The sequence below is a fragment of the Globicephala melas genome, chromosome X, assembly GCF_963455315.2.
Source record: "Globicephala melas chromosome X, mGloMel1.2, whole genome shotgun sequence".
Lineage (NCBI taxonomy): Eukaryota > Metazoa > Chordata > Mammalia > Artiodactyla > Delphinidae > Globicephala > Globicephala melas.
The window spans coordinates 2,787,660-2,812,310 of record NC_083335.1 but is presented as its reverse complement, the minus strand read 5'-3'; the positions used below and the strand labels follow the sequence as shown (position 1 = coordinate 2,812,310).

General features: G+C 41.5%; 2 protein-coding genes across 5 annotated transcripts in view; one reads left to right on the top strand and one right to left on the bottom strand.

Annotated features, from left to right (window-relative positions):
- GABRA3 (gamma-aminobutyric acid type A receptor subunit alpha3) overlaps positions 1-24,651 on the bottom strand; it is a 313,354-nt gene that overhangs the window by 272,109 nt on the left and 16,594 nt on the right. The window lies entirely within an intron of this gene.
- Positions 403-3,138, top strand: LOC115847288 (paraneoplastic antigen Ma6E-like). The gene is made up of 3 exons (XM_060292116.1): positions 403-1,078; positions 1,472-1,582; positions 1,619-3,138. The coding sequence occupies exons 1-3, from the start codon at positions 403-405 to the stop codon at positions 3,136-3,138; spliced, it is 2,307 nt and encodes a 768-aa protein (XP_060148099.1).

The following is a 24,651-nucleotide window of genomic DNA, read 5'->3' as shown; positions in this document are numbered from 1 at the left end:
TGTCACGTGGACTCAGTAGTTGTGGCTCGTGGGCTCTAGAGCGCTGGGTCAGTGGTTGTGGCGCGTGGGGTTAGTTGCTCCGCGGCTTGTGGGATCTCCCCGGACCAGGGATCGAACCTGTGTCCCCTGCACTGGCAGGTGGATTCTTAACCACTGCGCCACCAGGGAAGTCCCTAGCCTTCTATCTTGTAAATAAATGTAATTTATAAAAAAAGTTTCCTAAAGTCAAACAAACCAAACAGGGCAGGGAGGTGCCCCAGGCTGCTGCTGTGAGGGGCACTAGGGTGGGCTGTGTGGCACAAACATGATTCTCTCCTCTTTGCACCCACAGGCCGATTCCCACACTTCAACAGCCTGTGCACACCTGTTTGATCGCTTCCCCCCACCCTCAGGTCCTCAAAGATGGCGATGGCTCTGGCGGTATTGCGGGACTGGTGCAGGTCGATGGGCGTGAACGCTCAGCGATCTCTGCTCATCCTGGGAATCCCAGATGACTGCAAAGACCAGGAATTCCAGGAGGCTGTGCAGGCTGCCCTGCGTTCCCTGGGCAGGTACCGAGTGCTGGGCAAGGTCTACAGAAAGGAGCTGGGGTCGAGTGTTGCCCTGGTCGAGTTTGCTGAGTGTTTAAATCGAAGCTTGCTCCCCCGCCAAATACCAGGCAAGGGAGGGCCCTGGACTGTGGTCTGCCTGCCCCAGGCCCCTGATGCTGATTCACAGGATAGACCCAGTTGCCCTGCGCAGCCCCAGGGACAAGCAGTGGTTGGCAGGGCGGGTGAGGCAGGAACTGCAGGTCACTCAGGAACTGCAGGGGAGGAGGAGGCTGCAGGGGAGGCGGGAGTCGCAGGTATGGAGGGAGACACAGGTGAGGAGGAAGCCTTAGGTGACGAGGGAGCTGAAGGTGAGGAGGGAGCTGCAGGTGAGGAGGGAGCTGAAGGTGAGGCAGGAGCTTCAGGTGAGGAGGGAGCTTCAGGTGAGGAGGGAGGTGCAGGTGAGAAGGGAGCTGCAGGTGAGGAGGGAGCTGAAGGTGAAGAGGGAGCTGCAGGTGAGGAGGGAGCTGCAGGTGAGGAGGGAGGTGCAGGTGAGAAGGGAGCTGCAGGTGAGGAGGGAGATGAAGGTGAGGAGGGAGGTGCAGGTGAGAAGGGAGCTGCAGGTGAGGAGGGAGCTGAAGGTGAGGAGGGAGCTGAAGGTGAGGGAGGTGCAGGTGAGGAGGGAGCTTCAGGTGAGGAGGGAGCTGAAGGTGAGGCAGGAGATGCAGGTGAGGAAGGAGCTGCAGGTGAGGAGGGAGCTGAAGGTGAGGCAGGAGATGCAGGTGCGGAAGGAGCTGCAGGTGAGGAGGGAGCCTCAGGTGAGGCAGGAGCTGCACGTGGGGAAAGATCTGAGGGTCAAGCAGGAGCTGAAGGTGAAGCAGGAGTGTCAGATGAGGAAGGAGCTGCAGGTGAGGAGGGAGCTGAAGGTGAGGAGGGAGCTGAAGGTGAGGAGGGAGCTGAAGGTGAGGAAGGAGCTGCAGGTCCGGAAGGAGCTGAGGGTCAAGCAGGAGCTGAGGGTCAAGCAGGAGCTGAGTCAGATGAGGAAGGAGCTGCAGGTGAGGAGGGAGCTGCAGGTGAGGCAGGAGCTGAAGGTGAGGAGGGAGCTGAAGGTGAGGAGGGAGCTGAAGGTGAGGAGGGAGCTGCAGGTGAGGAGGGAGCTGCAGGTGAGGAAGGAGCTGCAGGTCCGGAAGGAGCTGAGGGTGAAGCAGGAGCTGAGGGTGAAGCAGGAGCTGAAGGTGAAGCAGGAGCTGAGTCAGATGAGGAAGGAGCTGCAGGTTACAGAAATGTTGCAGGCGTGGCAGGACTTCTGAGTATGGCAGGACCCACGGGCGGGGCAATGGCTGAGCCTGAGGAAGCAGTTGTGACAGCGGCAGGCGCCATGGGTGAGGCAGGGCCCGGGACCCAGCAGTGGAGGCAGGCCTCGCAGCCCGTGCTGGACAGCATGGGCTACCAGGAGCTGGGAACCTTCTCTGGGATGGAAGAGCCGGGCCACGGGGAAGGGTCCTCTGAGAGCTGGCTGGAGCAGGCCAGCCACACGCTGCACCTGTGGCGCCACGTGTCTGAGAGGGAGAGGAGGAGGAGGCTGGTGGAGAGCTTGCGCGGCCCCGCGTTGGACCTCCTGCGCGGCCTCCTGGTGGAAGATCCCGAGCTGGCTGCCCAGGACTGCCTGGCCGCGCTGGTGCAGGTGTTTGGGAACAAGGACCCCCGGGGGAGTGCTCGGCTGAAGTTCGTGACCTGTGCCCAGCGGCCCCAGGAGACTCTCTCTGCGTACGTGATGCGCCTGGAAGGCCTGCTGCAGTCGGCCCTGGAGAAGGGGGCCATCCACCCGGCCATGGCGGACCAGGCACGCGCCCGGCAGGTGCTGATGCGGGCCCGGCTGAACGACACGCTCCGGGACACGCTGAGGAGGAGGCGGCTGATGAGGAGGCCTCCCGGCTTTGCGGGGATGCTGCGGCTCATCCAGAAGACCGAGGCCTGGGACGCCGACCCGGCTAGCAGGGAGCACTTCCCAGGGCAGGAAGAGGCCCGTGTGGACGTTGCAGTCCTGGCAGCAGCCGCCCAGGCCGCCCCGGCCCATGAGGCCATCACCGCAGGCACCACTGCACATGGCACCAAGGCCTCCCCGGCCGGTGAAGATATCACCGCGCAGGCCGCCCGTTCCAAGGAAGGGAGCGCCGAGGACCACCCGGCACGTGAGGAGGCCAGTGCGGCAGTTGCCGGCACTGCCAAGGCTGGCGAGGCGGCCCCTGAAGACCATGGTGCCACCAGGGCAGCCCCTGAAGACCATGGTGCCGCCAGGGCAGCCCCTGGCCCTGGGGAGACCAGCAACGCGTCCACGGCCACTCAGGAAGATGGAAGTGCTGCCGCCCCTGCGGGCCTAGGTCAGGCAGGACCCTCAGATGCCCCCGGAGTCCCCATGCCTGGCCGGATGGGCAGTGCTTCCCCGGTGGCCCCAGGAGGTCCTGGCTGGGAGCCAGAGGGCCTCGCCCAGGCAGGCGGCCAGGAGGCTGAGGAGACCCCCGAGGAGGGGCTCAAGCCCACCCCAAAAGAGCCGGGAAATGAGGACAGGGCTGCAGAGATGAGCCCCCCGGTGTCCACCTCGGGCCAGTAGGCTCAGCAGGTCCCGGGGCCCCCAGGCTTGGAGGCAGGGGGAGGCCAGGCCTGGCAGCCTACTGGCCCCATATTAGGGGCCACTCAAGGTGCCTGGGCCTCCCTCCTGAGACGGGACCCCTATTCATCATCCCCTGGGGCAGGTTGCTCCCTGTACTGGCAAGCCCAAATGTGTCCCTGTAGGCCCCAGAGGAACCCAGGTGTCAAGGAACACCCCAACCCCCGCTCCCCTCCCCGCAACACACACACCCTAGCCATCGTCTCCCCGCAGAGCCCTGAGGTGCACCACGTGCCAGCCAAGGCTCTGGTCTCTGTGGGCCGGTGTCATGAGCTCAACGTGTGCTTTCTGGGCATAGATTCAGGCCCAGCGCTGCTTGTTGTTGTGGAAATGTGCGTGTGTTCTCCTCTGAGCAGTCCGCCCCACCCCGGCCCCGGCACGGAGACCCGAAGCCCAGTCTCAGGAGCCGGCGGGGAGGATGGGATGGACGAGGTCACAGCCAGCACCCACCCCAGGACCTGGGCTCCCACCCGGGACCTTGGGAAGGAAGACCTTGACCGGGGCTGCAGGAGGTCTGCGGGAGGCCCCCCAGGGCTTGTGTTCTGCTGGGCCACCCCGTTGTTCCTCGGGACTCACGTCCCCGGCTCGGTGGCGTGCGCCCTGCTGTGGGACTGTCCTGTGCCCGCCATAGGGCAGGGCCGGGCCCTGGGCATGTGAGCCACAGGGGGATCAGTTGTCTTGGGGGGTGCAGGCATTGCCAGCGCCCATCGTCCTGGTGAGAGGCCACCCATGCGGCCTCTTCTTGACGGTTCACTCGATGCCAGCCCCTGGATGCTAGCTGTTGTACAGTACTACTGTACTTTTCAATGTACTGTTCTGTAAGATTTTAAATGTTTTCTTTATTTTTTGTGTTTGTTAGTTTTTTATATGTTATTTGTATGAAAAGTATTATAAACCTATTACATTACTGTACAATATAGCCAACTGTTTTAGTTGGGTATCTAAGACTTATGAACAAATTGGTCTTATGAACATGCTCTCGGAATTGAACTTGCTCATATGTAGGGAACTTACCGTATTATAGATTTGTCCATAGAATATACTACACCAAGAATGAACCCTAATGTAAACTATGGACTTTGGATGATGATGATATGTTCATATAGGCTCATCAATTGTAATAAATACACCACTCTGGTGGGGGATGTTGATAATAGGAGAGGCTATGCAAGACTGGGTGTAGAGTGCATATGGGAAATCTCCTTACCTCCTCTACTCAATATTACTGTGAACCTAGAACTACTCAATATTACTGTGAACCTAGAACTGTTCTAAAATAATAGAGTGTATTATAAATAATAAAATAAAAAACACTAGATATGCAAAGAGTTAAGGTGATATGGCATATTACCTCAAGAGAAAATATTAAAAAAGAGATGCAGAGAGACAGATGATCTGGATATTGAAATCATCAGGAAATTAGTTTAAAATTAGCTGTGATTAACATTTTAAAAGAAATAGAGGAAAAGATATGAAAAAAGTCAAGAAATTCTATAGAGAATTTTAACTAATTAAAATAAGAATCAATTGGATATCCTAGAAGGGAAAAACTAAGAATTCAATGCATGGGTTTAACAGGATGATGGATGCAAAAGAACAGGATTATATAACTTGAAACTAAATTAACAAAAATACTAAAACTGAAGCACAAAAATGAATTGGAAAAAAAACAATACAGAGAATAAGAGATGTAGGACACAGTCAATATATAACATACATGTAATGGGAGAAGAGAAAGAATGGGGTAGAAGCAACATTCAGACAACATCCAAAAAGTTTACAAAACTAAGGAAAGACATAAACCCACAGAATCAAGAACGTTAGTGAACAGGATAAGCAGGATAAACAAAAAGAAATCCACACCTAGGCACATCATAGTCAAGGTGTTAAAAACCAAAGATGCAGAGAAAAATCTTTAAGCAGCCAGAAGAATAAAAGACACTACATTCCAGGGAACAATATTGAAATGAAGGCAGACTTCTCAAAAGAAACAACACAAGTCAGAAGCCAATGTTGTGACACTTTTTAAGTGCTAAAGTAAAAATAAACACACAGAACTACCAACATAGAATTATATATCCAAAGAAAATATTCTTCAACAATGTGGGTGACATAAAGAGTGTTTCAGATAAACAAAGACTGAAAGAATTCCTCACCAGCAGACCAACACTGAAAGAAAAAAAGCAAAGACAATTATTCAGGAAAAAGGAAAATGATCCCAGACAGAAACATGGTAAATATAAGTGCATATTTACAATAACTGTAATATTTTATAGAGTTTATATGTAAAGCTAAAGTGCTTGACAGAAATAATGCAAAAGCTGAGAAACGGATGAATGGAGTTTAAAGGTTCTAGCAGCATCAGAGAAGTGGTACAAATAATTTCTATTAAATGGTGATAAGTCAGAGATTGCTGCTATACTTTCTAAGGTAATTACTAAAAGAAGAAGATATAACTGAGAAGACAGTATAACTGAAGTTATTAGAGGGAAATATACAAAATTAAAATGTTGATTAATCTAAAAGGAGGCAAGAATGAAGAAAAAAAGGAATGTAAAAAAAGACTCAAATAGAAAATGTATCAATAGGTGGTAAATATACTCTAAATCAGATTATGTGAGCAATTAACTATAAATAAACCAAATATTCCCAAGTAAAACACTAAGATTGTCAGATTGGATTTTAGAAAGCCCGAATATATGCAAGTTACAAGAGGTGAACTTTAAATGTTAAGATGTCAAAAAATTGAATATAAAAGGACAAAAATGATATACCATGAAATAATTGACAAAAACACCTTGTATTATTATATTAATATCAGAAAAAGTAAGCAGCAGTACTAGAGATAAAGAGAGATATTTCAAAATTATAAAGGGGATTAATCAAAGATGATGACATTGTAGTCCTCTATGAGAGGTGTCAAACAATTTGTGGGCATCTTTCATCTACCTCATGACCCAATTAAGATACCAGCAGAGATTTTTGCAGAAATTGACAAGTTGATTCTAAATTCATATATTAATGCAAAGGGCTAAAATAGCCAAAAGCAATCATGAAGAAAAAGAACAAATCTGGAGGACTTACACTACTATGTATCACGCTATGGTTAGTAAGACACTGTGATATTGGTGCAAGGATATACTATTTGGAATGACCATGGGTATAATGTAAAAAAGTAAAGTGTTCAGGCATATAGTATCACATGATATTTTTATTAAGGTGATATTGCAGTGCAGAGGTGAAAGTATAGTCTTTCAACTGCCATTATATCCCAAACATACCATATGAATTGCAAATGAATTGCAGTTTTATGCTAAAAATAAAACAATAAATATTTTATATTATATAAGTTTCAGGTGTACAGCAATATAGTTTGATATCTGTATACACTACAGAGTGATTACCACAGCAAAGCTAGTTGCCATCCATCCCTAGTATAGTTGACCCCCTTCACCCGTTTCACCCACCCCCCCAACCCCCTTCCACTCTGGTAACCGCTGATCTGTTCTCTGTATCTATGATGTTAACTCCATATGTTTGTTTTGTTTTATTTTGTTTGTTCATTTGTCTTGTTTTTTGTATTCCACATATGAGTGAAATAATACAGTGCTTGTCTTTCTCCATCTCACTTATTTCACTTAGCATAATACCTCCAAGGTCCATCCATGTTGTTGCAACTGACAGGATTTCATTCTTTTTGTATGAATGAGTAGTATTCCATTGTGTGTGTGTATGTATGTGTATATATATATATGCATATATATGTATATATATATGCATATATATGTATATATATATATAAAACAATCTTTTGTTTGTTTGTTTGTTTTTGCAGTACGCTGGCCTCTCACTGCTGTGGCCTCTCCCGTTGCGGAGCACAGGCTCCGGACGCGCATGCTCAGCGGCCATGGCTCACGGGCCCAGCCGCTCCGCGGCATGTGGGATCTTCCCGGACCGGGGCACGAACCCGTGTCCCCTGCATCGGCAGGCGCACTCTCAACCACTGCACCACCAGGGAAGCCCGATATATATATATATAACAATCTTTTATAGAAAAATACCACTAACGAAAAATCTGCTTGTGACTTTGGTATAGGAAAATATGTTTTAAACAGAACAGAAAAAGCACTAATGATGAAAGAAAAAAATTGACAACTTTGGCCACATTAAAATTAAGATCTGTTCATCAAAACACACGAATAAAAAATGAAAAAGCAATCCACAGGATGGGAGATGACATTTGAAATACACATATCTGGCAAGCAACTTATATCAAGAAAATACAAAGGACTCCTACAAAACAATAAGAAAAAGACAACCCATCTAGAAAAAATAGGCAAATGACTTGAACAGAACTCCACCAAAAAAGCATATTCAAATATACAATATATTTGAAAAGGTGTTCAAATTCATTCTCATCAGAGAGAAGCAAATAAGCAAATTAAAAGATAAAGAGATACCACTACATTCCCACTTGAATGGTTAAAATGTAAATGAAAATTATAAAATACCCAACATTGGCAAAAATGTGTAACAATGGTATGCTGGTAAATGTTTAACAACTGGGTTTCTAAAAAAATAAATAGAAGCCATGATTTTTGTAGTTTCTACTCTTAACAGTGTACATACTACAACCACAGCCAATTTCAATCAACCATCCTGAGGTCACTGAACACAGTTGGGAAGAGACACTCACAATTGGCTCTTGAAAGACAGTATGGCCTGCCTCCAGAACACCACTGATGTGGAGCAACAATAATTCTCACATACTGCTGGTGGGAACATAAATTAATACAAATAGTTTGGAAAACTCTTTGGCAATTTCTTCTAAAAGTTTAAGATATCCATACCCATATTACACAGCAATTCTATTCTAGAGTATATACTCAACAGAAATGCATCTATATCTTCACCAAAAGACATATTCAAGAATTCTCACAGAAGTATTATATGTAAGAGCCAAACAATTTGGATGCTACCCAAATCCCTATCAACAGTTTCAAGGATAAACAAATTGTAATTTAGTGACATAATGATATACTATAGATCAGCAGTCAACAAATTGTGGCCCACAGGACAAATTTGGCCATCCCACTGTTGTTATAGCCTCTGACCTAAGAATGTTACATTTTAAAATGATTACATTTTAAATACTTATATAATTACCTACATAATATTATCAATTTTGCCTCTTGGCCCACAAGTATTAAGCTATTTGCTACCTGGTCCTTTAAGAAAAAGTTTGCTGACCCCTGCTATAAATCAATGAGAGTGAATAATTTACAGCGGTGATCTCTGGACCAGCAGCAGCAGCAGCAACAACTTGTTAGAAATGCAAACTCCTGCGAACCATCCCAGATATATTGAATCAAACTCTGGGGCTGTGACCCAGCAATGCATGTTTTAACTAAGCCCCCTGGTAATTCTGATGCATGCTAAAGTTCAAGAACCATTGATCTACAACCCTAAAAACATGAATGAATATCACAAACATAATGTTGAGTGTAGGAACACAGATACAATAAAGAACATACTATAAGCTTCCATTTAAATAAACTTTAAAAACAGGTAATGCTATTAAAAAATCAGAACAGTGGCTACTCATGTAAAGTGATTAGCTGGTGGTTGGGAGCACATGGTGGGATTTTGGAGTACTTGTAATGTTTCTCTATGTGGTTGAAGCTTACCTGCAATTTCCTTGGACTAAGGGAGTTTGTGGAATGTAGAACTTTCAATGCTAAAAGTGGAACAGTCCCAGGAAAATGGTGAGAGTCCTAGGAAAACTGGGGCAAGTTGGTCACCTTAGATAGTTACATAACTATATGTACATTATATTCCATACATTGTCTCAAATCAAGTATCTATAAATAAACCCAACAGAAGATGTTGTAGACCATTACAAAAAATGTAAAAGACTCAGACATTAAATAAGACTTAAGTAAATTCAAGTATATACCGTATTCATGAATTAAAGGATTCAATATTGTAATGATGTCCATTTTCTCAAAACTGATAGATTCAATGCAATACTAATCAAAATCCAAACTTTATTTTTGGTATTTTGTTTTATTTTGATGTAACTATATAGATTGATTCTAAAATTCATTCAGAATTGAAAAAGGGCAAAAATAGCTTTTCGTGTACCTATTGGCCATTTGTATGTCTTGTGTGGAAAAATATTTATCGGGTCCTTTGCCCATTTTTAAATTGGATTATTTGGTTTCTTGCTATTGAGTTGTACAAGTTTAATACATATTTTGGATGTTAACTCCATATAAGATGTGTGGTTGGCAAACATATTCTCCCATTCCATATGTTGATTTTTTGTTTTGTTGATGGTTTCCTTTGCAGGACAGGAGCTTTTTAATTTGATGCAGTCACACTTGTTTATTTTTGCCTTTGTTGTCTTTACTTCTGGTGTCAAATCGAAAAAAAATCAATAACTTCCCCCAACCACAATTTTCTTAGTCACAATAGTAATGAAAACAGAAATAATAGTGAAACTATTATTGTGGGGCTTTTTATGTGTCAGGCATTGCTTTAATTACTTCACATGTATTATCTCATAATCCTTATGAAAACATATTCTGTGATTATTATTTATCCACATTTTACAAATGACTAAACTGAAGCATAGAGAGGTTAAATAATTTGCTCAAGATCAAAAAAGTATTTTTGGATATGTGGTTCATACCTAGGCCTGTCTGTCTCCAAAGCTGAGGTCCTTTTGCTCAACATTTTGTGTGCAAGATTCAGATTGCTGTATATTTTATACTTTTACAAATACTATGATTGTGGTTGGACAAAAACATTCATAATCAAGTTGGTCTGTCTAAAGTCAAGTAGATCCTTGGTGATACTCAACAATCCTACCACATTTCTTTTCCATACATTTTCCCACTCTCCTAGAAGACTATTTCTCACTTCATCTTTACTGAAACCACCAACACCTCCTTCCCAACCTCCCTCTCAAATGATGACCTTTCTTCCTATGTCACTGAGAAAAGACAGGCTATCAGAAGAAAACATCTAACAAGCTTACCACATCTACTCACCCACCAACATTATGCCTATATATTATGCCTTTTTCCCACTACTGTGGATAAACTATCCCTGCTCCTACCCCTCCACTTGTGCCCTGGTTGCCGTCTATGTCCCTTCAAGGATAGCACTGAAAAAATTCTACCCCCTCTCTTGCACATCATCACTTCTCCCTCTTTGCTGGATCATCCTCATGACTACTCTGTAATATATATCATCTGTAAAAACCTTTCTCTTAACCCCACATCTCTTCTCAGCTACAACCCCATTTCTTTGTTCCCCTTTAGAGTATAAAACTCCTCAAAAGAGTTGTCTGAACTTACTACCCCAGATTTTTCACCCTCTGTTCTCTCTTGAATCCACTACAATTTACCACCACTCCACTGATGCTTTTATAGAGCATACCCCTTTATACCACCTTTGCCAAATTCTTTGCCAAATCCAAATCCTATAAACAATTAACATGACTTTTAAGCTATATTTGATATGTGACCACTCACTCCTTCTTGAAACATTTGTTATATTTGATTCTAGGATACCATACCCTCCCCTCTTTATTTTTCTCCTATGCTCTGGATGCTCATTATTAATCTCCTTTGCTAGCCACTCTTAGCCTCTCTGTCTCCAATGTTGGAAAGTCCTAGGGCTTGGTGCTTAAATCTTTTCTCTTCTCTCTGTACTCATTCCTTAACAGATCTCCTCTAGTCTCTTCATTTTAAATAGTTTTATATGCTTATGACTCCAGAATTTACATTTCTAGACCAGATATCTTCCCTAAAGTGCACCTCAAACTTAATATATCCAAAACCAAAATCCAGATTTTCACTTCTAAACCTGTTCTTCCTACAGTCTTCATAATCTCAATAAATGGCAACTACAACTTTCCCATTATGGATGCCACAAAGAACTTGAGAGTTATCTTAACTTCATTCTTTTTCTCACCTCCTACTTTCAATCCATCAGTAAATCCTGTTGACTCTACTTTCAAAGAACATTCATAATCTGACCACATCTCACCACATCTGTTTCCACTGCTACCAGTCTAGTTCTGGCCACCATCATCTTTAGCCTGGCCTATTGTAACAGCCTCACAGATTCCTGCTTCCACTTTTGAATCCCCTACTGCCTATTCTTCACTCTGCAACCAGAGTGAAACTTTTAAAACATATATAATACTATGTTACTCATCAATTCAAAATTATCCAAAAGCCTGCCAATTCACTCAGAGTAAAAGCCAAAGCCTTCATAACGGCCTGAAAAACCCTCAATAACTTTTTAAACTTTATCTTCTACTACTCTCCTTTTTCATCATTTCACTCCTTATTATTCTCAAATACATCAGGTATGCCCCACCTCTTCCTGCAACACTCTCTGCCAGTTCATGGCTCCCTACCTTCTTTCAGGTCTCTGCTCAAATGTAACTTCAATAGAATGGACTTCACATCTGGCCAACTCTATTTGTTTATTTTCTATCTTCACACCATAATCTTCATGAAGGCAAACCGTTTGCCTGATTTTTTATCCTGGTTTGTCCCCAGAAAGTAGAATAGCTCCTGACACACAAAAATTTCCCAATAAATACTTATTGAAAGAATACATGAACAAATGAAGAATAATCTGTTTCCTCTCCCCTCCCCTCAAATAAAAGATTCTAATAAACAGTAATAAAAATAATGAAAGACATAAATCAGGAACCTGGGATTAACATTCACACACTACTATATATAAAACAGATAATCAACAAGGGCCTACTGTATAGCACAGGGAACTCTACTCAATATTCTGTAATGACCTATATGGGAAAAGAATCTGAAAAAGAATGGATATATGTATATGTATAACTGAATCACTTTGCTGTACACCTGAAACTAACACAACATGTAAATCAACTATACTCCACAATAAAATAAATTTTAAAAAAAATGAAAGAATACGTGGTCTGTTTACCCAGTTTTCAAAGGAATTCTGATGAGATATGTAATTCAGAAATGAATTAGTTTCCTATTGCTGCTCTAACAAATTACTATGGACCTAGTGGCTTAAAGTAACACAAATTTCTTTTCTTACAATTCTAGAGGTCAGAAGTCTAAAATTGGTTGGCAGGTCTACCCTCCTACTGGAGGCTCTAAGCAAGAATCTATTCTTTGCTTTTTCCAGCTTCTAGTGGCTGCCCTCAATCCTTGTCTCATGGCCCCATTCCTCCATCTTCAAAGCAGCAGCATAATATCTTCAAGCTCTCTCTCTCTCTCTTTCTCTCCAGCTTCCATTATCAGAGCTCCTTCTCTGATTCTGACCTTACTGCTTCCCTCTCATAAGGACCTGTGTGATTACACTGTGCCCACACAGATATTCAAGGAAAATCTCCCCACCTCAAGATTCTTAACTATCACATCTGCAAAGTCTCTTTTGGCATGTCAGGTAACATATTCACAGATTCCCAGGATTAGGACATGGGCATCTTTTGAGGGACATTATTCAGCTTACCATAAGGTAGAACAATTCAAGAAATAAAATAGGTAAAACTTACATAGTGCTTACTATGCACCAGGCCATCATTCTAAGCACTTTACATAAAGCATCTTAATTAGAGTTCAATAAGATGCTGCATGTAAAGTCACATTATTTGTGTTGTTGGTAGTTACTATTATTATCTCCATTTTTGATACATTAGGAAACTAAGACACAGAGAAGTAAGGTAACTTGATCACTTAATTTCCAACATATTGAATAATAAAAAAACTTCAGATCAATACTGAAAGCTGGAAAATATGGGGATATTCCTTCAAAATTCTGGAAAATAATTATTTCCAGCTTAGAACTGTACCCTGCCAAAGTACTAACCAGTTTTGATGGTAAAATAAATGTCTTTACAGATATCCAAGAATTAAAAAAAATTTACCTTCAACACACTCTTTCTCAGGGAGCTGCTAGAATAGGTGCTATAGTAAAATAGAGCATAATTTAAGAAAAGAAAATGAGATCCAAACAACAAACAAACAAAGAAACAGGAACTCCAACCCAAGATGGAAGAGAAGAGAATTCCAAAGTTGTCCTGAAAATGGATATTCCCAAGATTACAGCTGTGTAGCAGACCTAAAGAGCAACCAGACCTAGAGAGCAACCAGGGCCTCAACAAAAAAAAAAATGCAATTGAGAGATTATATAATATTTCTGAACATAATTAAAAGATATTTATGCTTAATGATTGATCAAGAAAAAGGTAAACAGACGAATAACTAGGTACCATGAACTCCAGGTAAGGCAACAGGTTGTACAAGAGAAGAATTGACACCATGTTACAATAAGTTACCAAACTACTGAGAGAATAGGAAGAAGTGTGTGTGTGTGTGTGTGTGTGTGTGTGTGTGTGTGTACATGTGCACACACACTGGTCAATGGGAATGTCTATGAGAAAGTGGTCATTATTGTTCATACAGAAAGTAGGAGCTGAGGCTCGGGCTTCGGTCGGAGCGCAGGGAGAGGACTGAGGTTGGCGGCGTGAACACAGACTGCAGGGGGTTAGTGCGCCACGGCTAGCCGGGGGGGAGTCCGGGGAAAAGTCTGGACCTGCCGAAGAGGCAAGAGACTTTTCCTTCCCTCTTTGTTTCCTGGTGCATGAGGAGAGGGGATTAAGAACGCTGCTTAAAGGAGCTCCAGAGACGGGCGTGGGCCGCGGCTAACAGCGCAGACCCCAGAGATGGGCATGAGACGCTAAGGCTGCTGCTGCCACCACCAAGAAGCCTGTGTGCGAGCACAGGTCACTATCCACACCCCCCTTCCGGGGAGCCTGTGCAGCCTGCCACTGCCAGGGTCCCGGGATCCAGGGACAACTTCCCTGGGAGAACACACGGCGCGCCTCAGGCTGGTGCAACGTCACGCCGGCCTCTGCCGCCGCAGGCTCGCCCTGCACTCCGTGATCCTCACTTCCCCCCGGCCTGAGTGAGCCAGAGCCCCCGAATCAGCGGTTCCTTTAACCCCTTCCTGTCTGAGCGAAGAACAGACGCCCTCCGGCGACCTACATGCAGAGGCGGGGCCAATCCAAAGCTGAGCCCCTGGGAACTGTGAGAACAAAGAAGAGAAAGGGAAATCTCTCCCAGCAGCCTCAGGAGCAGCGGATTAAATCTCCACAATCAACTTGATGTACCCTGCATCTGTGGAATACCTGAATAGACAACGAATCATCCCAAATTGAGGAGGTGGACTTTGAGAGCAAGATTTATGATTTTTTCCCCTTTTCCTCGTTTTGTGAGTGTGTATGTGTATGCTTCTGGGTGAGATTTTGTCTGTATAGCTTTGCTTCCACCATTTGTCCGAGGGTTCTATCAGTCCGTTTTTTGTTGTTTTTTTGTTTGTTTTTAAAATTTTTTTCTTAATAATTACTTTTTATTTTAATAACTTTATTTTATTTAACTTTATCTTCGTTCTTTCTTTCCTTCCTTCCCTCCTTTAGACAACGAATCATCCCAAATTGAGCAGGTGGACTTTGAGAGCAAGATTTATGATTTTTTCACCTTTTCCTCATTTTGTGAGTGTGTATGTGTACGCTTCTGTGAGAGATTTTGTCTGTATAGCTTTGCTTCCACCATTTGTCCCAGGGTTCTATCCATCCGTTTTTATATTTTTTGTGTTTTCTTTCCTCTTAATAATTATTTTTTTATTTTAATAATTTTTTATATTTTATCTTACTTTATTTTATTTTACTTTATCTTCTTTCTTTCTTTTCTTCCTTCCTTCCGTCCTTCCTTCCTCCCTCCCTCCCTCCCTTCTTTCTTTCTTTCTTCCTTCCTTTCTTCCTTTCTACTTCTACTAATTCTTTCTTACTACTTCTTCTCCCTTTTCTTCTGAGCCGTGTGGCTGAAAGGCTCTTGGTGCTGCAGCCAAGAGTTAGTGCTGTGCCTCTGAGGTGGGAGAGCCAACTTCAGGACATTGGTCCACAAGAGACCTCCCAGCTGCACATAATATCAAATGGTGAAAATCTCCCAGAGATCTCCATCTCAACACTAGCACCCAGCTTCACTCAACGACGAGCAAGCTACAGTGCTGGACATCCTATGCCAAAAAACTAGTAAGACAGGATCACAACCCCACCCATTCGCAGAGAGGCTGCCCAAAATCATAATAAGTCTACAGACACCCCAACACACACCACCAGACGTGGACCTGCCCACCAGAAAGACAAGATCCAGCCTCATCCACCAGAACACAGGCACTAGTCTCCTCCACCAGGAAGCCTACACAACCCACTGAACCAATCTTAGCCATTGGGGACAGACACCAAAAACAACGGGAACTACGAACCTGCAGCCTGCAAAAAGGAGGCCCCAAACACGGTAAGATAAGCAAAATGAGAAGACAGAAAAACACATAGCAGATGAAGGAGCAAGATAAAAACCCACCAGACCTAATAAATAAAGAGGAAATAGGCAGTCTACCTGAAAAAGAATTCAGAATAATGATAGTAAAGATGATCCAAAATCTTGGAAATAGAATAGACAAAATGCAAGAAACGTTTAACAAGGACCTAGAAGAATTAAAGATGAAACAAACAATGATCAACAACACAATAAATGAAATGAAAAATACTCTAGATGGGATCAATAGCAGAATTACTGAGGCAGAAGAACGGATAAGTGACCTGGAAGATAAAATAGTGGAAATAACTACTGCAGAGCAGAATAAAGAAAAAAAATGAAAAGAACTGAGGACAGTCTCAGAGACCTCTGGGACAACATTAAACGCACCAACATTCGAATTATAGGGGTTCCAGAAGAAGAGAAAAAGAAAGGGACTGAGAAAATATTTGAAGAGATTATAGTTGAAAACTTCCCTAATATGGGAAAGGAAATAGTTAATCAAGTCCAGGAAGCACAGAGAGTCCCATAGAGGATAAATCCAAGGAGAAATACGGCAAAACACATATTAATCAAACTGTCAAAAATTAAATACAATGAAAACATATTAAAAGCAGCAAGGGAAAAAGACAAATAACACACAAGGGAATCCCCATAAGGTTAACAGCTGATCTCTCAGCAGAAACTCTGCAAGCGAGAAGGGAGTGGAAGGACATATTGAAAGTGATGAAGGAGAAAAAAACCTGCAACCAAGATAACTCTACCCAGCAAGGATCTCATTCAGATTTGATGGAGAAATTAAAACCTTTACAGACAAGCAAAAGCTGAGAGAGATCAGCACCACAAAACCAGCTCTACAACAACTGCTAAAGGAACTTCTCTAGGCAAGAAACACAAGAGAAGGAAAAGACCTACAATAACGAACCCAAAACAATTAAGAAAATGGGAATGGGAACATACATATCGATAATTACCTTAAATGTAAATGGACTAAATGCTCCCACCAAAAGACACAGATTGGCTGAATGGATACAAAAACAAGACGCATATATTTGCTGTCTACAAGAGACCCACTTCAGACCTAGAGACACATACAGACTGAAAGTAAGGGGATGGAAAAAGGAACTTCATGCAAATGGAAACCAAAAGAAAGCTGGAGTAGCAATTCTCATATCAGACAAAATAGACTTTAAAATAAAGACTATTAGAAGAGACAAAGAAGGACACTACATAATGATCAAGGGATCGATCCAAGAAGAAGATATAACAATTGTAAATATTTATGCACCCAACATAGGAGCACCCCAATACAGAAGGCAAATACAAACAGCCATAAAAGGGGAAATCGACAGCAACACATTCATAGTAGGGGACTTTAACACCCCACTTTCAGCAATGGACAGGTCATCCAAAATGAAAATAAATAAGGAAACCCAAGCTTTAAATTATACATTCAACAAGATGGACTTAATTGATATTTATAGGACATTCAATCCAAAATCAACAGAATACACATTTTTCTCTAGTGCTCATGGAACATTCTCCAGGATAGATCATATCTTGGGTCACAACTCAAGCCTTGGTAAATTTATAAGAAAATTGAAATTGTATCAAGTATCTTTTCCGACCACAATGCTATGAGACTAGATATTAATTACAGTAAAAGATCTGTAAAAAATACAAACACATGGAGGCTAAACAATACACTACTTAATAACGAAGTGATAACTGAAGAAATCAAAGATGATATGAAAAAATACCTAGAAATAAATGACAATGGAGACACAACGACCCAAAACCTATGGGATGCAGCAAAAGCAGTTCTAAGAGGGAAGTTTATAGCAATACAATCCTACCTTAAGAAACAGGAAACATCTCCAATAAACAACCTAACCTTGCATGTAAAGCAATTAGAGAAAGAAGAACAAAAAAACCCCAAAGTTAGCAGAAGGAAAGAAATCATAAAAATCAGATCAGAAATAAATGAAAAAGAAATGAAGGAAACGATAGCAAAGATCAATAAAACTAAAAGCTGGTTCTTTGAGAAGATAAACAAAATTGATAAACCATTAGCCAGACTCATCAAGAAAAAAAGGGAGAAGACTCATATCAATAGAATTAGAAATGAAAAAGGAGAAGTAACAACTGACACTGCAGAAATACAAAGGATCATGAGAGATTACTACAAGCTACTCTATGCCAAAAAAATGGACAACCTGGAAGAAATGGACAAATTCTTAGAAAGGCACAACCTGCAAAGACTGAATCAGGAAGAAATAGAAAATATGAACAGACAAATCACAAGCACTGAAATTGAAACTGTGATTAAAAATCTTCCAGCAAACAAAAGCCCAGGACCAGATGGCTTCACAGGCGAATTCTATCAAACATTTAGAGAAGAGCTAACACCTATCCTTCTCAAATGCTTCCAAAATATAGCAGAGGGAGGAACACTCCCAAACTCATTCTACGAGGCCACCATCACCCTGATACCAAAACCAGACAAGGATGTCACAAAGAAAAAAAACTACAGGCCAACATCACTGATGAACATAGATGCAAAAATCCTCAACAAAATGCTAGCAAACAGAATCCAACAGCACATTAAAAGGATCATACAACATGAGCAAGTGGGGTTTATTCAAGGAATGCAAGGATTCTTCAATGTACACACATCAATCAATGTGATACATCATATTAACAAATTGAAGGAGAAAAACCATATGATCATCTCAGTAGATTCAGAGAAAGCTTTCGACAAAATTCAACACCCATTTATGATAAAAACCCTGCAGAAAGTAGGCATAGATGGAACTTTCCTCAACATAATAAAGGCCATATATGACAAACCCACAGCCAACATCATCCTCAATGGTGAAAAACTGAAAGCATCTCCACTAAGATCAGGAACAAGACAAGGTTGCCCACTCTCACCACTCTTATTCAACATAGTTTTGGAAGTTTTAGCCACAGCAATCAGAGAAGAAAAGGAAATAAAAGGAATCCAAATCAGAAAAGAAGAAGTAAAGCTGTCACTATTTGCAGATGACATGATACTATACATAGAGAACCCTAAAGATGCTACCAGAAAACTACTAGAGCTAATCAATGAATTTGGTAAAGTAGCAGGATACAAAATTAATGCACAGAAATCTCTGGCATTCCTATACACTAATGATGAAACATCTGAAAGTGAAATCAAGAAAACACTCCCATTTACCATTGCAACAAAAAGAATAAAATATCTAGGAATAAACCTACCTAAGGAGACAAAAGACCTGTATGCAGAAAACTATAAGACACTGATGAAAGTAATTAAAGATGATATAAATAGATGGAGAGATATACCATGTTCTTGGATTGGAAGAATCAACATTGTGAAAATGACTCTACAACCCAAAGCAATCTACAGATTCAATGCAATCCCTATCAAACTACCACTGGCATTTTTCACAGAACTAGAACAAAAAATTTCACAATTTGTATGGAAACACAAAAGACCCCGAGTAGCCAAAGCAATCTTGAGAACAAAAAACGGAGCTGGAGGAATCAGGCTCCCTGACTTCAGACTATACTACAAAGCTACAGTAATCAAGACAGTATGGTACTGGCACAAAAACAGAAATATAGATCAATGGAACAGGATAGAAAGCCCAGAGAACAACCCACACACATATGGTCACCTAATCTTTGATAAAGGAGGCAGGAATGTACAGTGGAGAAAGGACAGCCTCTTCAATAAGTGGTGCTGGGAAAACTGGACAGCTACATGTAAAAGTATGAGATTATATCACTCCCTAACACCATACACAAAAATAAGCTCAAAATGGATTAAAGACCTAAATCTAAGGCCAGAAACTATCAAACTCTTAGAGGAAAACATAGGCAGAACTCTCTATGACATAAGTCACAGCAAGATCCTTTTTGACCCACCTCCTAGAGAAATGGAGATAAAAACAAAAATAAACAAATGGGACCTAATGAAACTTCAAAGCTTTTGCACAGCAAAGGAAACCATAAACAAGACCAAAAGACAACCCTCAGAATGGGAGAAAATATTTGCAAATGAAGCAACTGACAAAGGATTAATCTCCAAAATTTACAAGCAGCTCATGCAGCTCAATAACAAAAAAACAAAGAACCCAATCCAAAAATGGGCAGAAGACCTAAATAGACATTTCTCCAAAGAAGATATACAGACTGCCAACAAGCACATGAAAGAATGCTCAACATCATTAATCAATAGAGAAATGCAAATCAAAACTACAATGAGATATCATCTCACACCAGTCAGAATGGCCATCAAAAAATCTAGAAACAGTAAATGCTGGAGAGGGTGTGGAGAAAAGGGAACACTCTTGCACTGCTGGTGGGAATGTGAATTGGTTCAGCCACTATGGAGAACAGTATGGAGGTTCCTCAAAAAACTACAAATAGAACTACCATATGACCTAGCAATCCCACTACTGGGCATATACCCGGAGAAAACCAAAATTCAGAAAGAGTCATGTACCAAAATCTTCATTGCAGCTCTATTTACAATAGCCAGGACATGGAAGCAACCTAAGTGTTCATCAACAGATGAATGGATAAAGAAGATGTGGCACATATATACAATGGAATATTAGCCATAAAAAGAAACGAAATTGAGCTACTTGTAATGAGGTGGATAGACCTAGAGTCTGTCATACAGAGTGAAGTAAGTCAGAAAGAGGAAGACAAATACCGTATGCTAACACATATATATGGAATTTAAGGGAAAAAATGTCATGAAGAACCTAGGGGTAAGACAGGAATAAAGACACAGACCTACTGGAGAATGGACTTGAGGATATGGGGAGGGGGAAGGGTGAGATGTGACAAAGCGAGAGAGTGGCATGGACATATATACACTAACAAACGTAAGGTAGATAGCTAGTGGGAAGCAGCCGCATAGCACAGGGAGATCAGCTCGGTGCTTTGTGACCGCCTGGAGGGGTGGGATAGGGAGGGTGGGAGGGAGGGAGACGCAAGAGGGAAGAGATATGGGAACATATGTATATATATAACTGATTCATTTTGTTGTAAAGCAGAAACTAACACACCATTGTAAAGCAATTATACTCCAATAAAGATGTTAAAAAAAAAGATAGTAAAGAGCTAGTTGAATAAAAGAGTACTTTACATTTCAAAAAAAAATCTGTTCAAGGGGTGTGCAGCAGTAACATCATCTTCAGCAGAAGGGGACACAGAACTAGTAAGAACTCAAATTCTTTGTAAAGCTCAAATTCCCCAAAATCAATAATTCTGGTATTTAGCGTGGTTCCCAGATTCTTACTATAAGCTTTTATCATTAGACCACAGAGACCAGAGCTGAATTTCTTGCTTTGTTGTTTTTTTTTTCTTTTTCCAGATCATACAACTATAAGAAAACCACATGTCCAGATCTCTTTTCCCTAGAAGGGTCATTCTGAAATCTATTCCCTGTAGCATAAGCACAGTGAGCCTCCTTAAAAAAAAAAAAAAAAGAAAAGAAAGAAAGTAAACAGGCAGTACCAAAAGAAATTGCAAAGAAATAACAGTTTATAACTGTTATTTAGAAATATGAAACTACCAGACAAAACGTGTGCAGTTTAAAGTGATTATGTTGGGGTGGAGAGAATCAGAAGTGAAGGGAATTAGAGGACAGCTTGTTGTTTCCTTAGAAGTCCAATATTACTATTTGGCTTTCTAAAACATGTATATATGTGACACTGCTGGTAGGAAAAAAAGAAGCTTTGTGAAAGTCTCTCCAAGAAAATCTGGGTCTAGGTCTTAGCCTCACCTCATGGTTTGTTGTATGACTTTTGGACAAGAAAAACTCCTGTAATTCTACCAGCCAAAAGGCAAAAATAAATAATGACAGTGAGTGTTAAGGTTTTAGCTGAGAATGGAAGGAAAAAACGAATTTTTACTGGCACCAAATTACCCGATTTTGTAATGTTTGCCAGTGCTGCTCAGCTGCTCCAGAACCAGGCATTTATCTAAGTTTGGAGGTTGGTTGTGCTATTTAACTATATATACATGTTACCTTAAAAAATTAAAGAATTATTCCATATGGAATGAATTACCTTAAGAGATAAGTCTGCAACATCTATGGTAGCCATACATTCCATTTTGTGCAGAAAAGAAGTCCCAGGTTCTACCCTGTGTCCCAGCATAATTATTCATACTGCCCACTTTTAATCACAAAAGTATTCCAGTTTGGATGATACATTATATAGTTTCCTTACCAATACATGTTAAATACTTGCTAAATATATGCTAAAGTAGAGGTTAGGCAGCAATTTAACAGGGTTATTTTCTAGAGGGTTAGCGCATCAAACAGGAGATTGGATTAGGTAACCAGTAAGGTATTTTCCAACTGTAAACTTCTAGGATTCTAATTTTTTAACTGGGCCAATTTACTTCATAAAGAAGGCAAAAAGATGTTCTGCTGCTTCTGTTGGCATAGAATTCAAGATTATCCAAAATAAAACTCTCTTTCTGCCAACTGTTTTTATCTGCCACTACCCACCAGCCCTCAGTCATCCCAGGCTCCTCCCCTAACGCAAGAATTCACCACCACCCACTCAACCTCCCACATGCTTTTGGCCTTGCTTTGGCAAAGACAGTAAAGCCCACCAAATATTCCTTTTTCTCCCATGTATTTTCCAGCCCCCTTCATTGAGCAGCATCATGGTACTAGTTCTGGCCAACTCAATGCGTGTGGAAGGTCATGTGCCATCAGCCTGGGTCCCTGAGTGACTGGAGTAGAGCTCCCCATGCCAACCAGCATTGGAAAGATACTAGAAGAAAGAAATACATGTTAGTTGTGTAGACATTAGGATGAGGACTGGGAGGAGTCTGTTACCACAGTGTTGCCTGTGACTAACGCACCTTCATTGACAGGCATCTCTGAATCCTTTGCTAAGCAACTCAGGCTGCATTTAGTTTCTCTGCAGCCATGTAAGATATGTATAGCTTCTATCTGAGGAAGGGGATAAAGAAAGCCACCTGGGGAATCATTTATTCTAAGGGAAATGAATAGAACATCTCTGTGGAAAGTGTAATGTTGGGCCTGATCATCTCTCCTCCTGAGACCAGATGCTCAGGTCTGTTTAGAGCCTAGTCTCATCTCAACTTGCTATAAACGAAGGTGATCTTTAGGTTTATAACTAGTTTTTACAGCTGATTTTTGTACACAACTGCTTCTTTGTTTGTTTTTCTTATATTTTTTCAACTGAGCATTTTCTGAAAACATATTCCAGGAGACAATTCAGGTTGAAGGTTGTGGTGTCTTTTCTCAAAGAGTTCAAGGTGTAATAGGGAGGTAGAAATGTAGTCACCTGAATACAATATGAGGTGGAATCAAGTCAGTGCTGTTATGGATAGGCATGCTCTGAGGGAGTGAATGATTCAAGAGGACTGGGCTATAATAAGGAAAGGATCAATGATGAGTGCCATTGTTTGACTTCCTAACACCCAGCCAGGCACACCCTCCACCACGAACAACACAATAATCTGAGGTATTCAAACCTGGATATTACATCTTACTTGATAAGATTCTTACAATGAGATAACTGCTGTTTTGCTCACCATTAAACTTTAAAGATTTAAAAACATTTGTATTCTTTTGTCTGTTTTAAAAAACATCTTTCAGTAGTTTTAAGCAAAGTATATACTATATCAAAACACCAATGCTCTTGGCAAAGACTTGAGGGACTAAAATACATATACATTCAAGATAAATTTGGTCAAACCCATATAATGCCAGAATTGTTATAAATTAGTCATTAAGATGGATGATGATCTGCCTTAGAGCTAGGATCCAAAGCTTTCTACACGAAGCTACTGAAGAATCTGGCTTCCCTAAACATATTACCAGTCTTAAACTATGCCATCCATGACTTCTCTGGCCCTGAGGATAGTTGTGGAATGGATGATGCTTCAGCCATCTTTGTAGTAGGATTAAGTTGACTGATGCACCCTCTACGGTAATATCATACAGACAAAAGTTTATCACTAGAAATTGAATCTCAGGTTGAGGAGGAGGACAGCTGATCAAAAGCACTAACTCTATATCACTCTGACTTTCACTTTTCCCTGAAGGATGCAACTTAACACTTTGGCCCAACAAACCCTTTCACTTGGTTTCTTCTTAGCATAACTGAGACAGGTTGAAATTTTTTCAACGAAAAAAATATTTCTCTAAATTCTAAGGGAGTGAAAAAAAGCAAACACAGATAGTACAAAACACAAAAAGGAGACATGATTCAGTTTATACAGGCCCCACCTAGTCCATCTGCTGTCTTGCTCTAAATAGCTGATACAATCTTGCAGCACCTTGCCTTGATTTTTTTTCTTTACCTTATAGCTACTGAGTTATCTTATTTTCACCAACCTATTACCCAAAGATCCCCCTGGACAAGCTAATACAATTCATAGTAGGGAGAATGAAAGAGAGACAGAGAGAAACAAAGAGATAAATTGAATCCCCCTATGTTGACTACCTATTAAAATCCTCCCACTCAAATCTGGCTTTCTATTTTCTAGGCTGAAGCATAAGTCTCTCTCTCCCTGGTAAATGACTTCACCGATGATATTCTGCCCTTACATAAAGGCTGTATTCCTATGCCAAATATAGATATAGCATTACCAGAATGCAGTATCCATACACCTAGATTTACATATATTTAGAGAGAATAACAGGGAAGGTATGGAGGGCATCTCATCACACACAGTGCTTCTCAATGTGTAGTTCCAGAATTATTTATAGTAGAATCTCTTGCAAAATGGAAATTCCTGTGCACTGCAAGAGACTACTGAATCAGTGTTGGGTGAGACCAACAAACATGATCTTTATAACAGACCAGATGATTCTGATGTACCTGAAAGTTTAAGAGTCCCTGGAATAAATGCTCGGCAAAATTAGATGATTAAATTCATATTATGTTAAGACAAACAGTGCCTTGAACTATGCAATATGCTTTTATATATATGAACTCCTATAAACTTCACAGAAGCCCTGTCAAAAAGGTCCCATTTTGGGCTTCCCTGGTGGCGC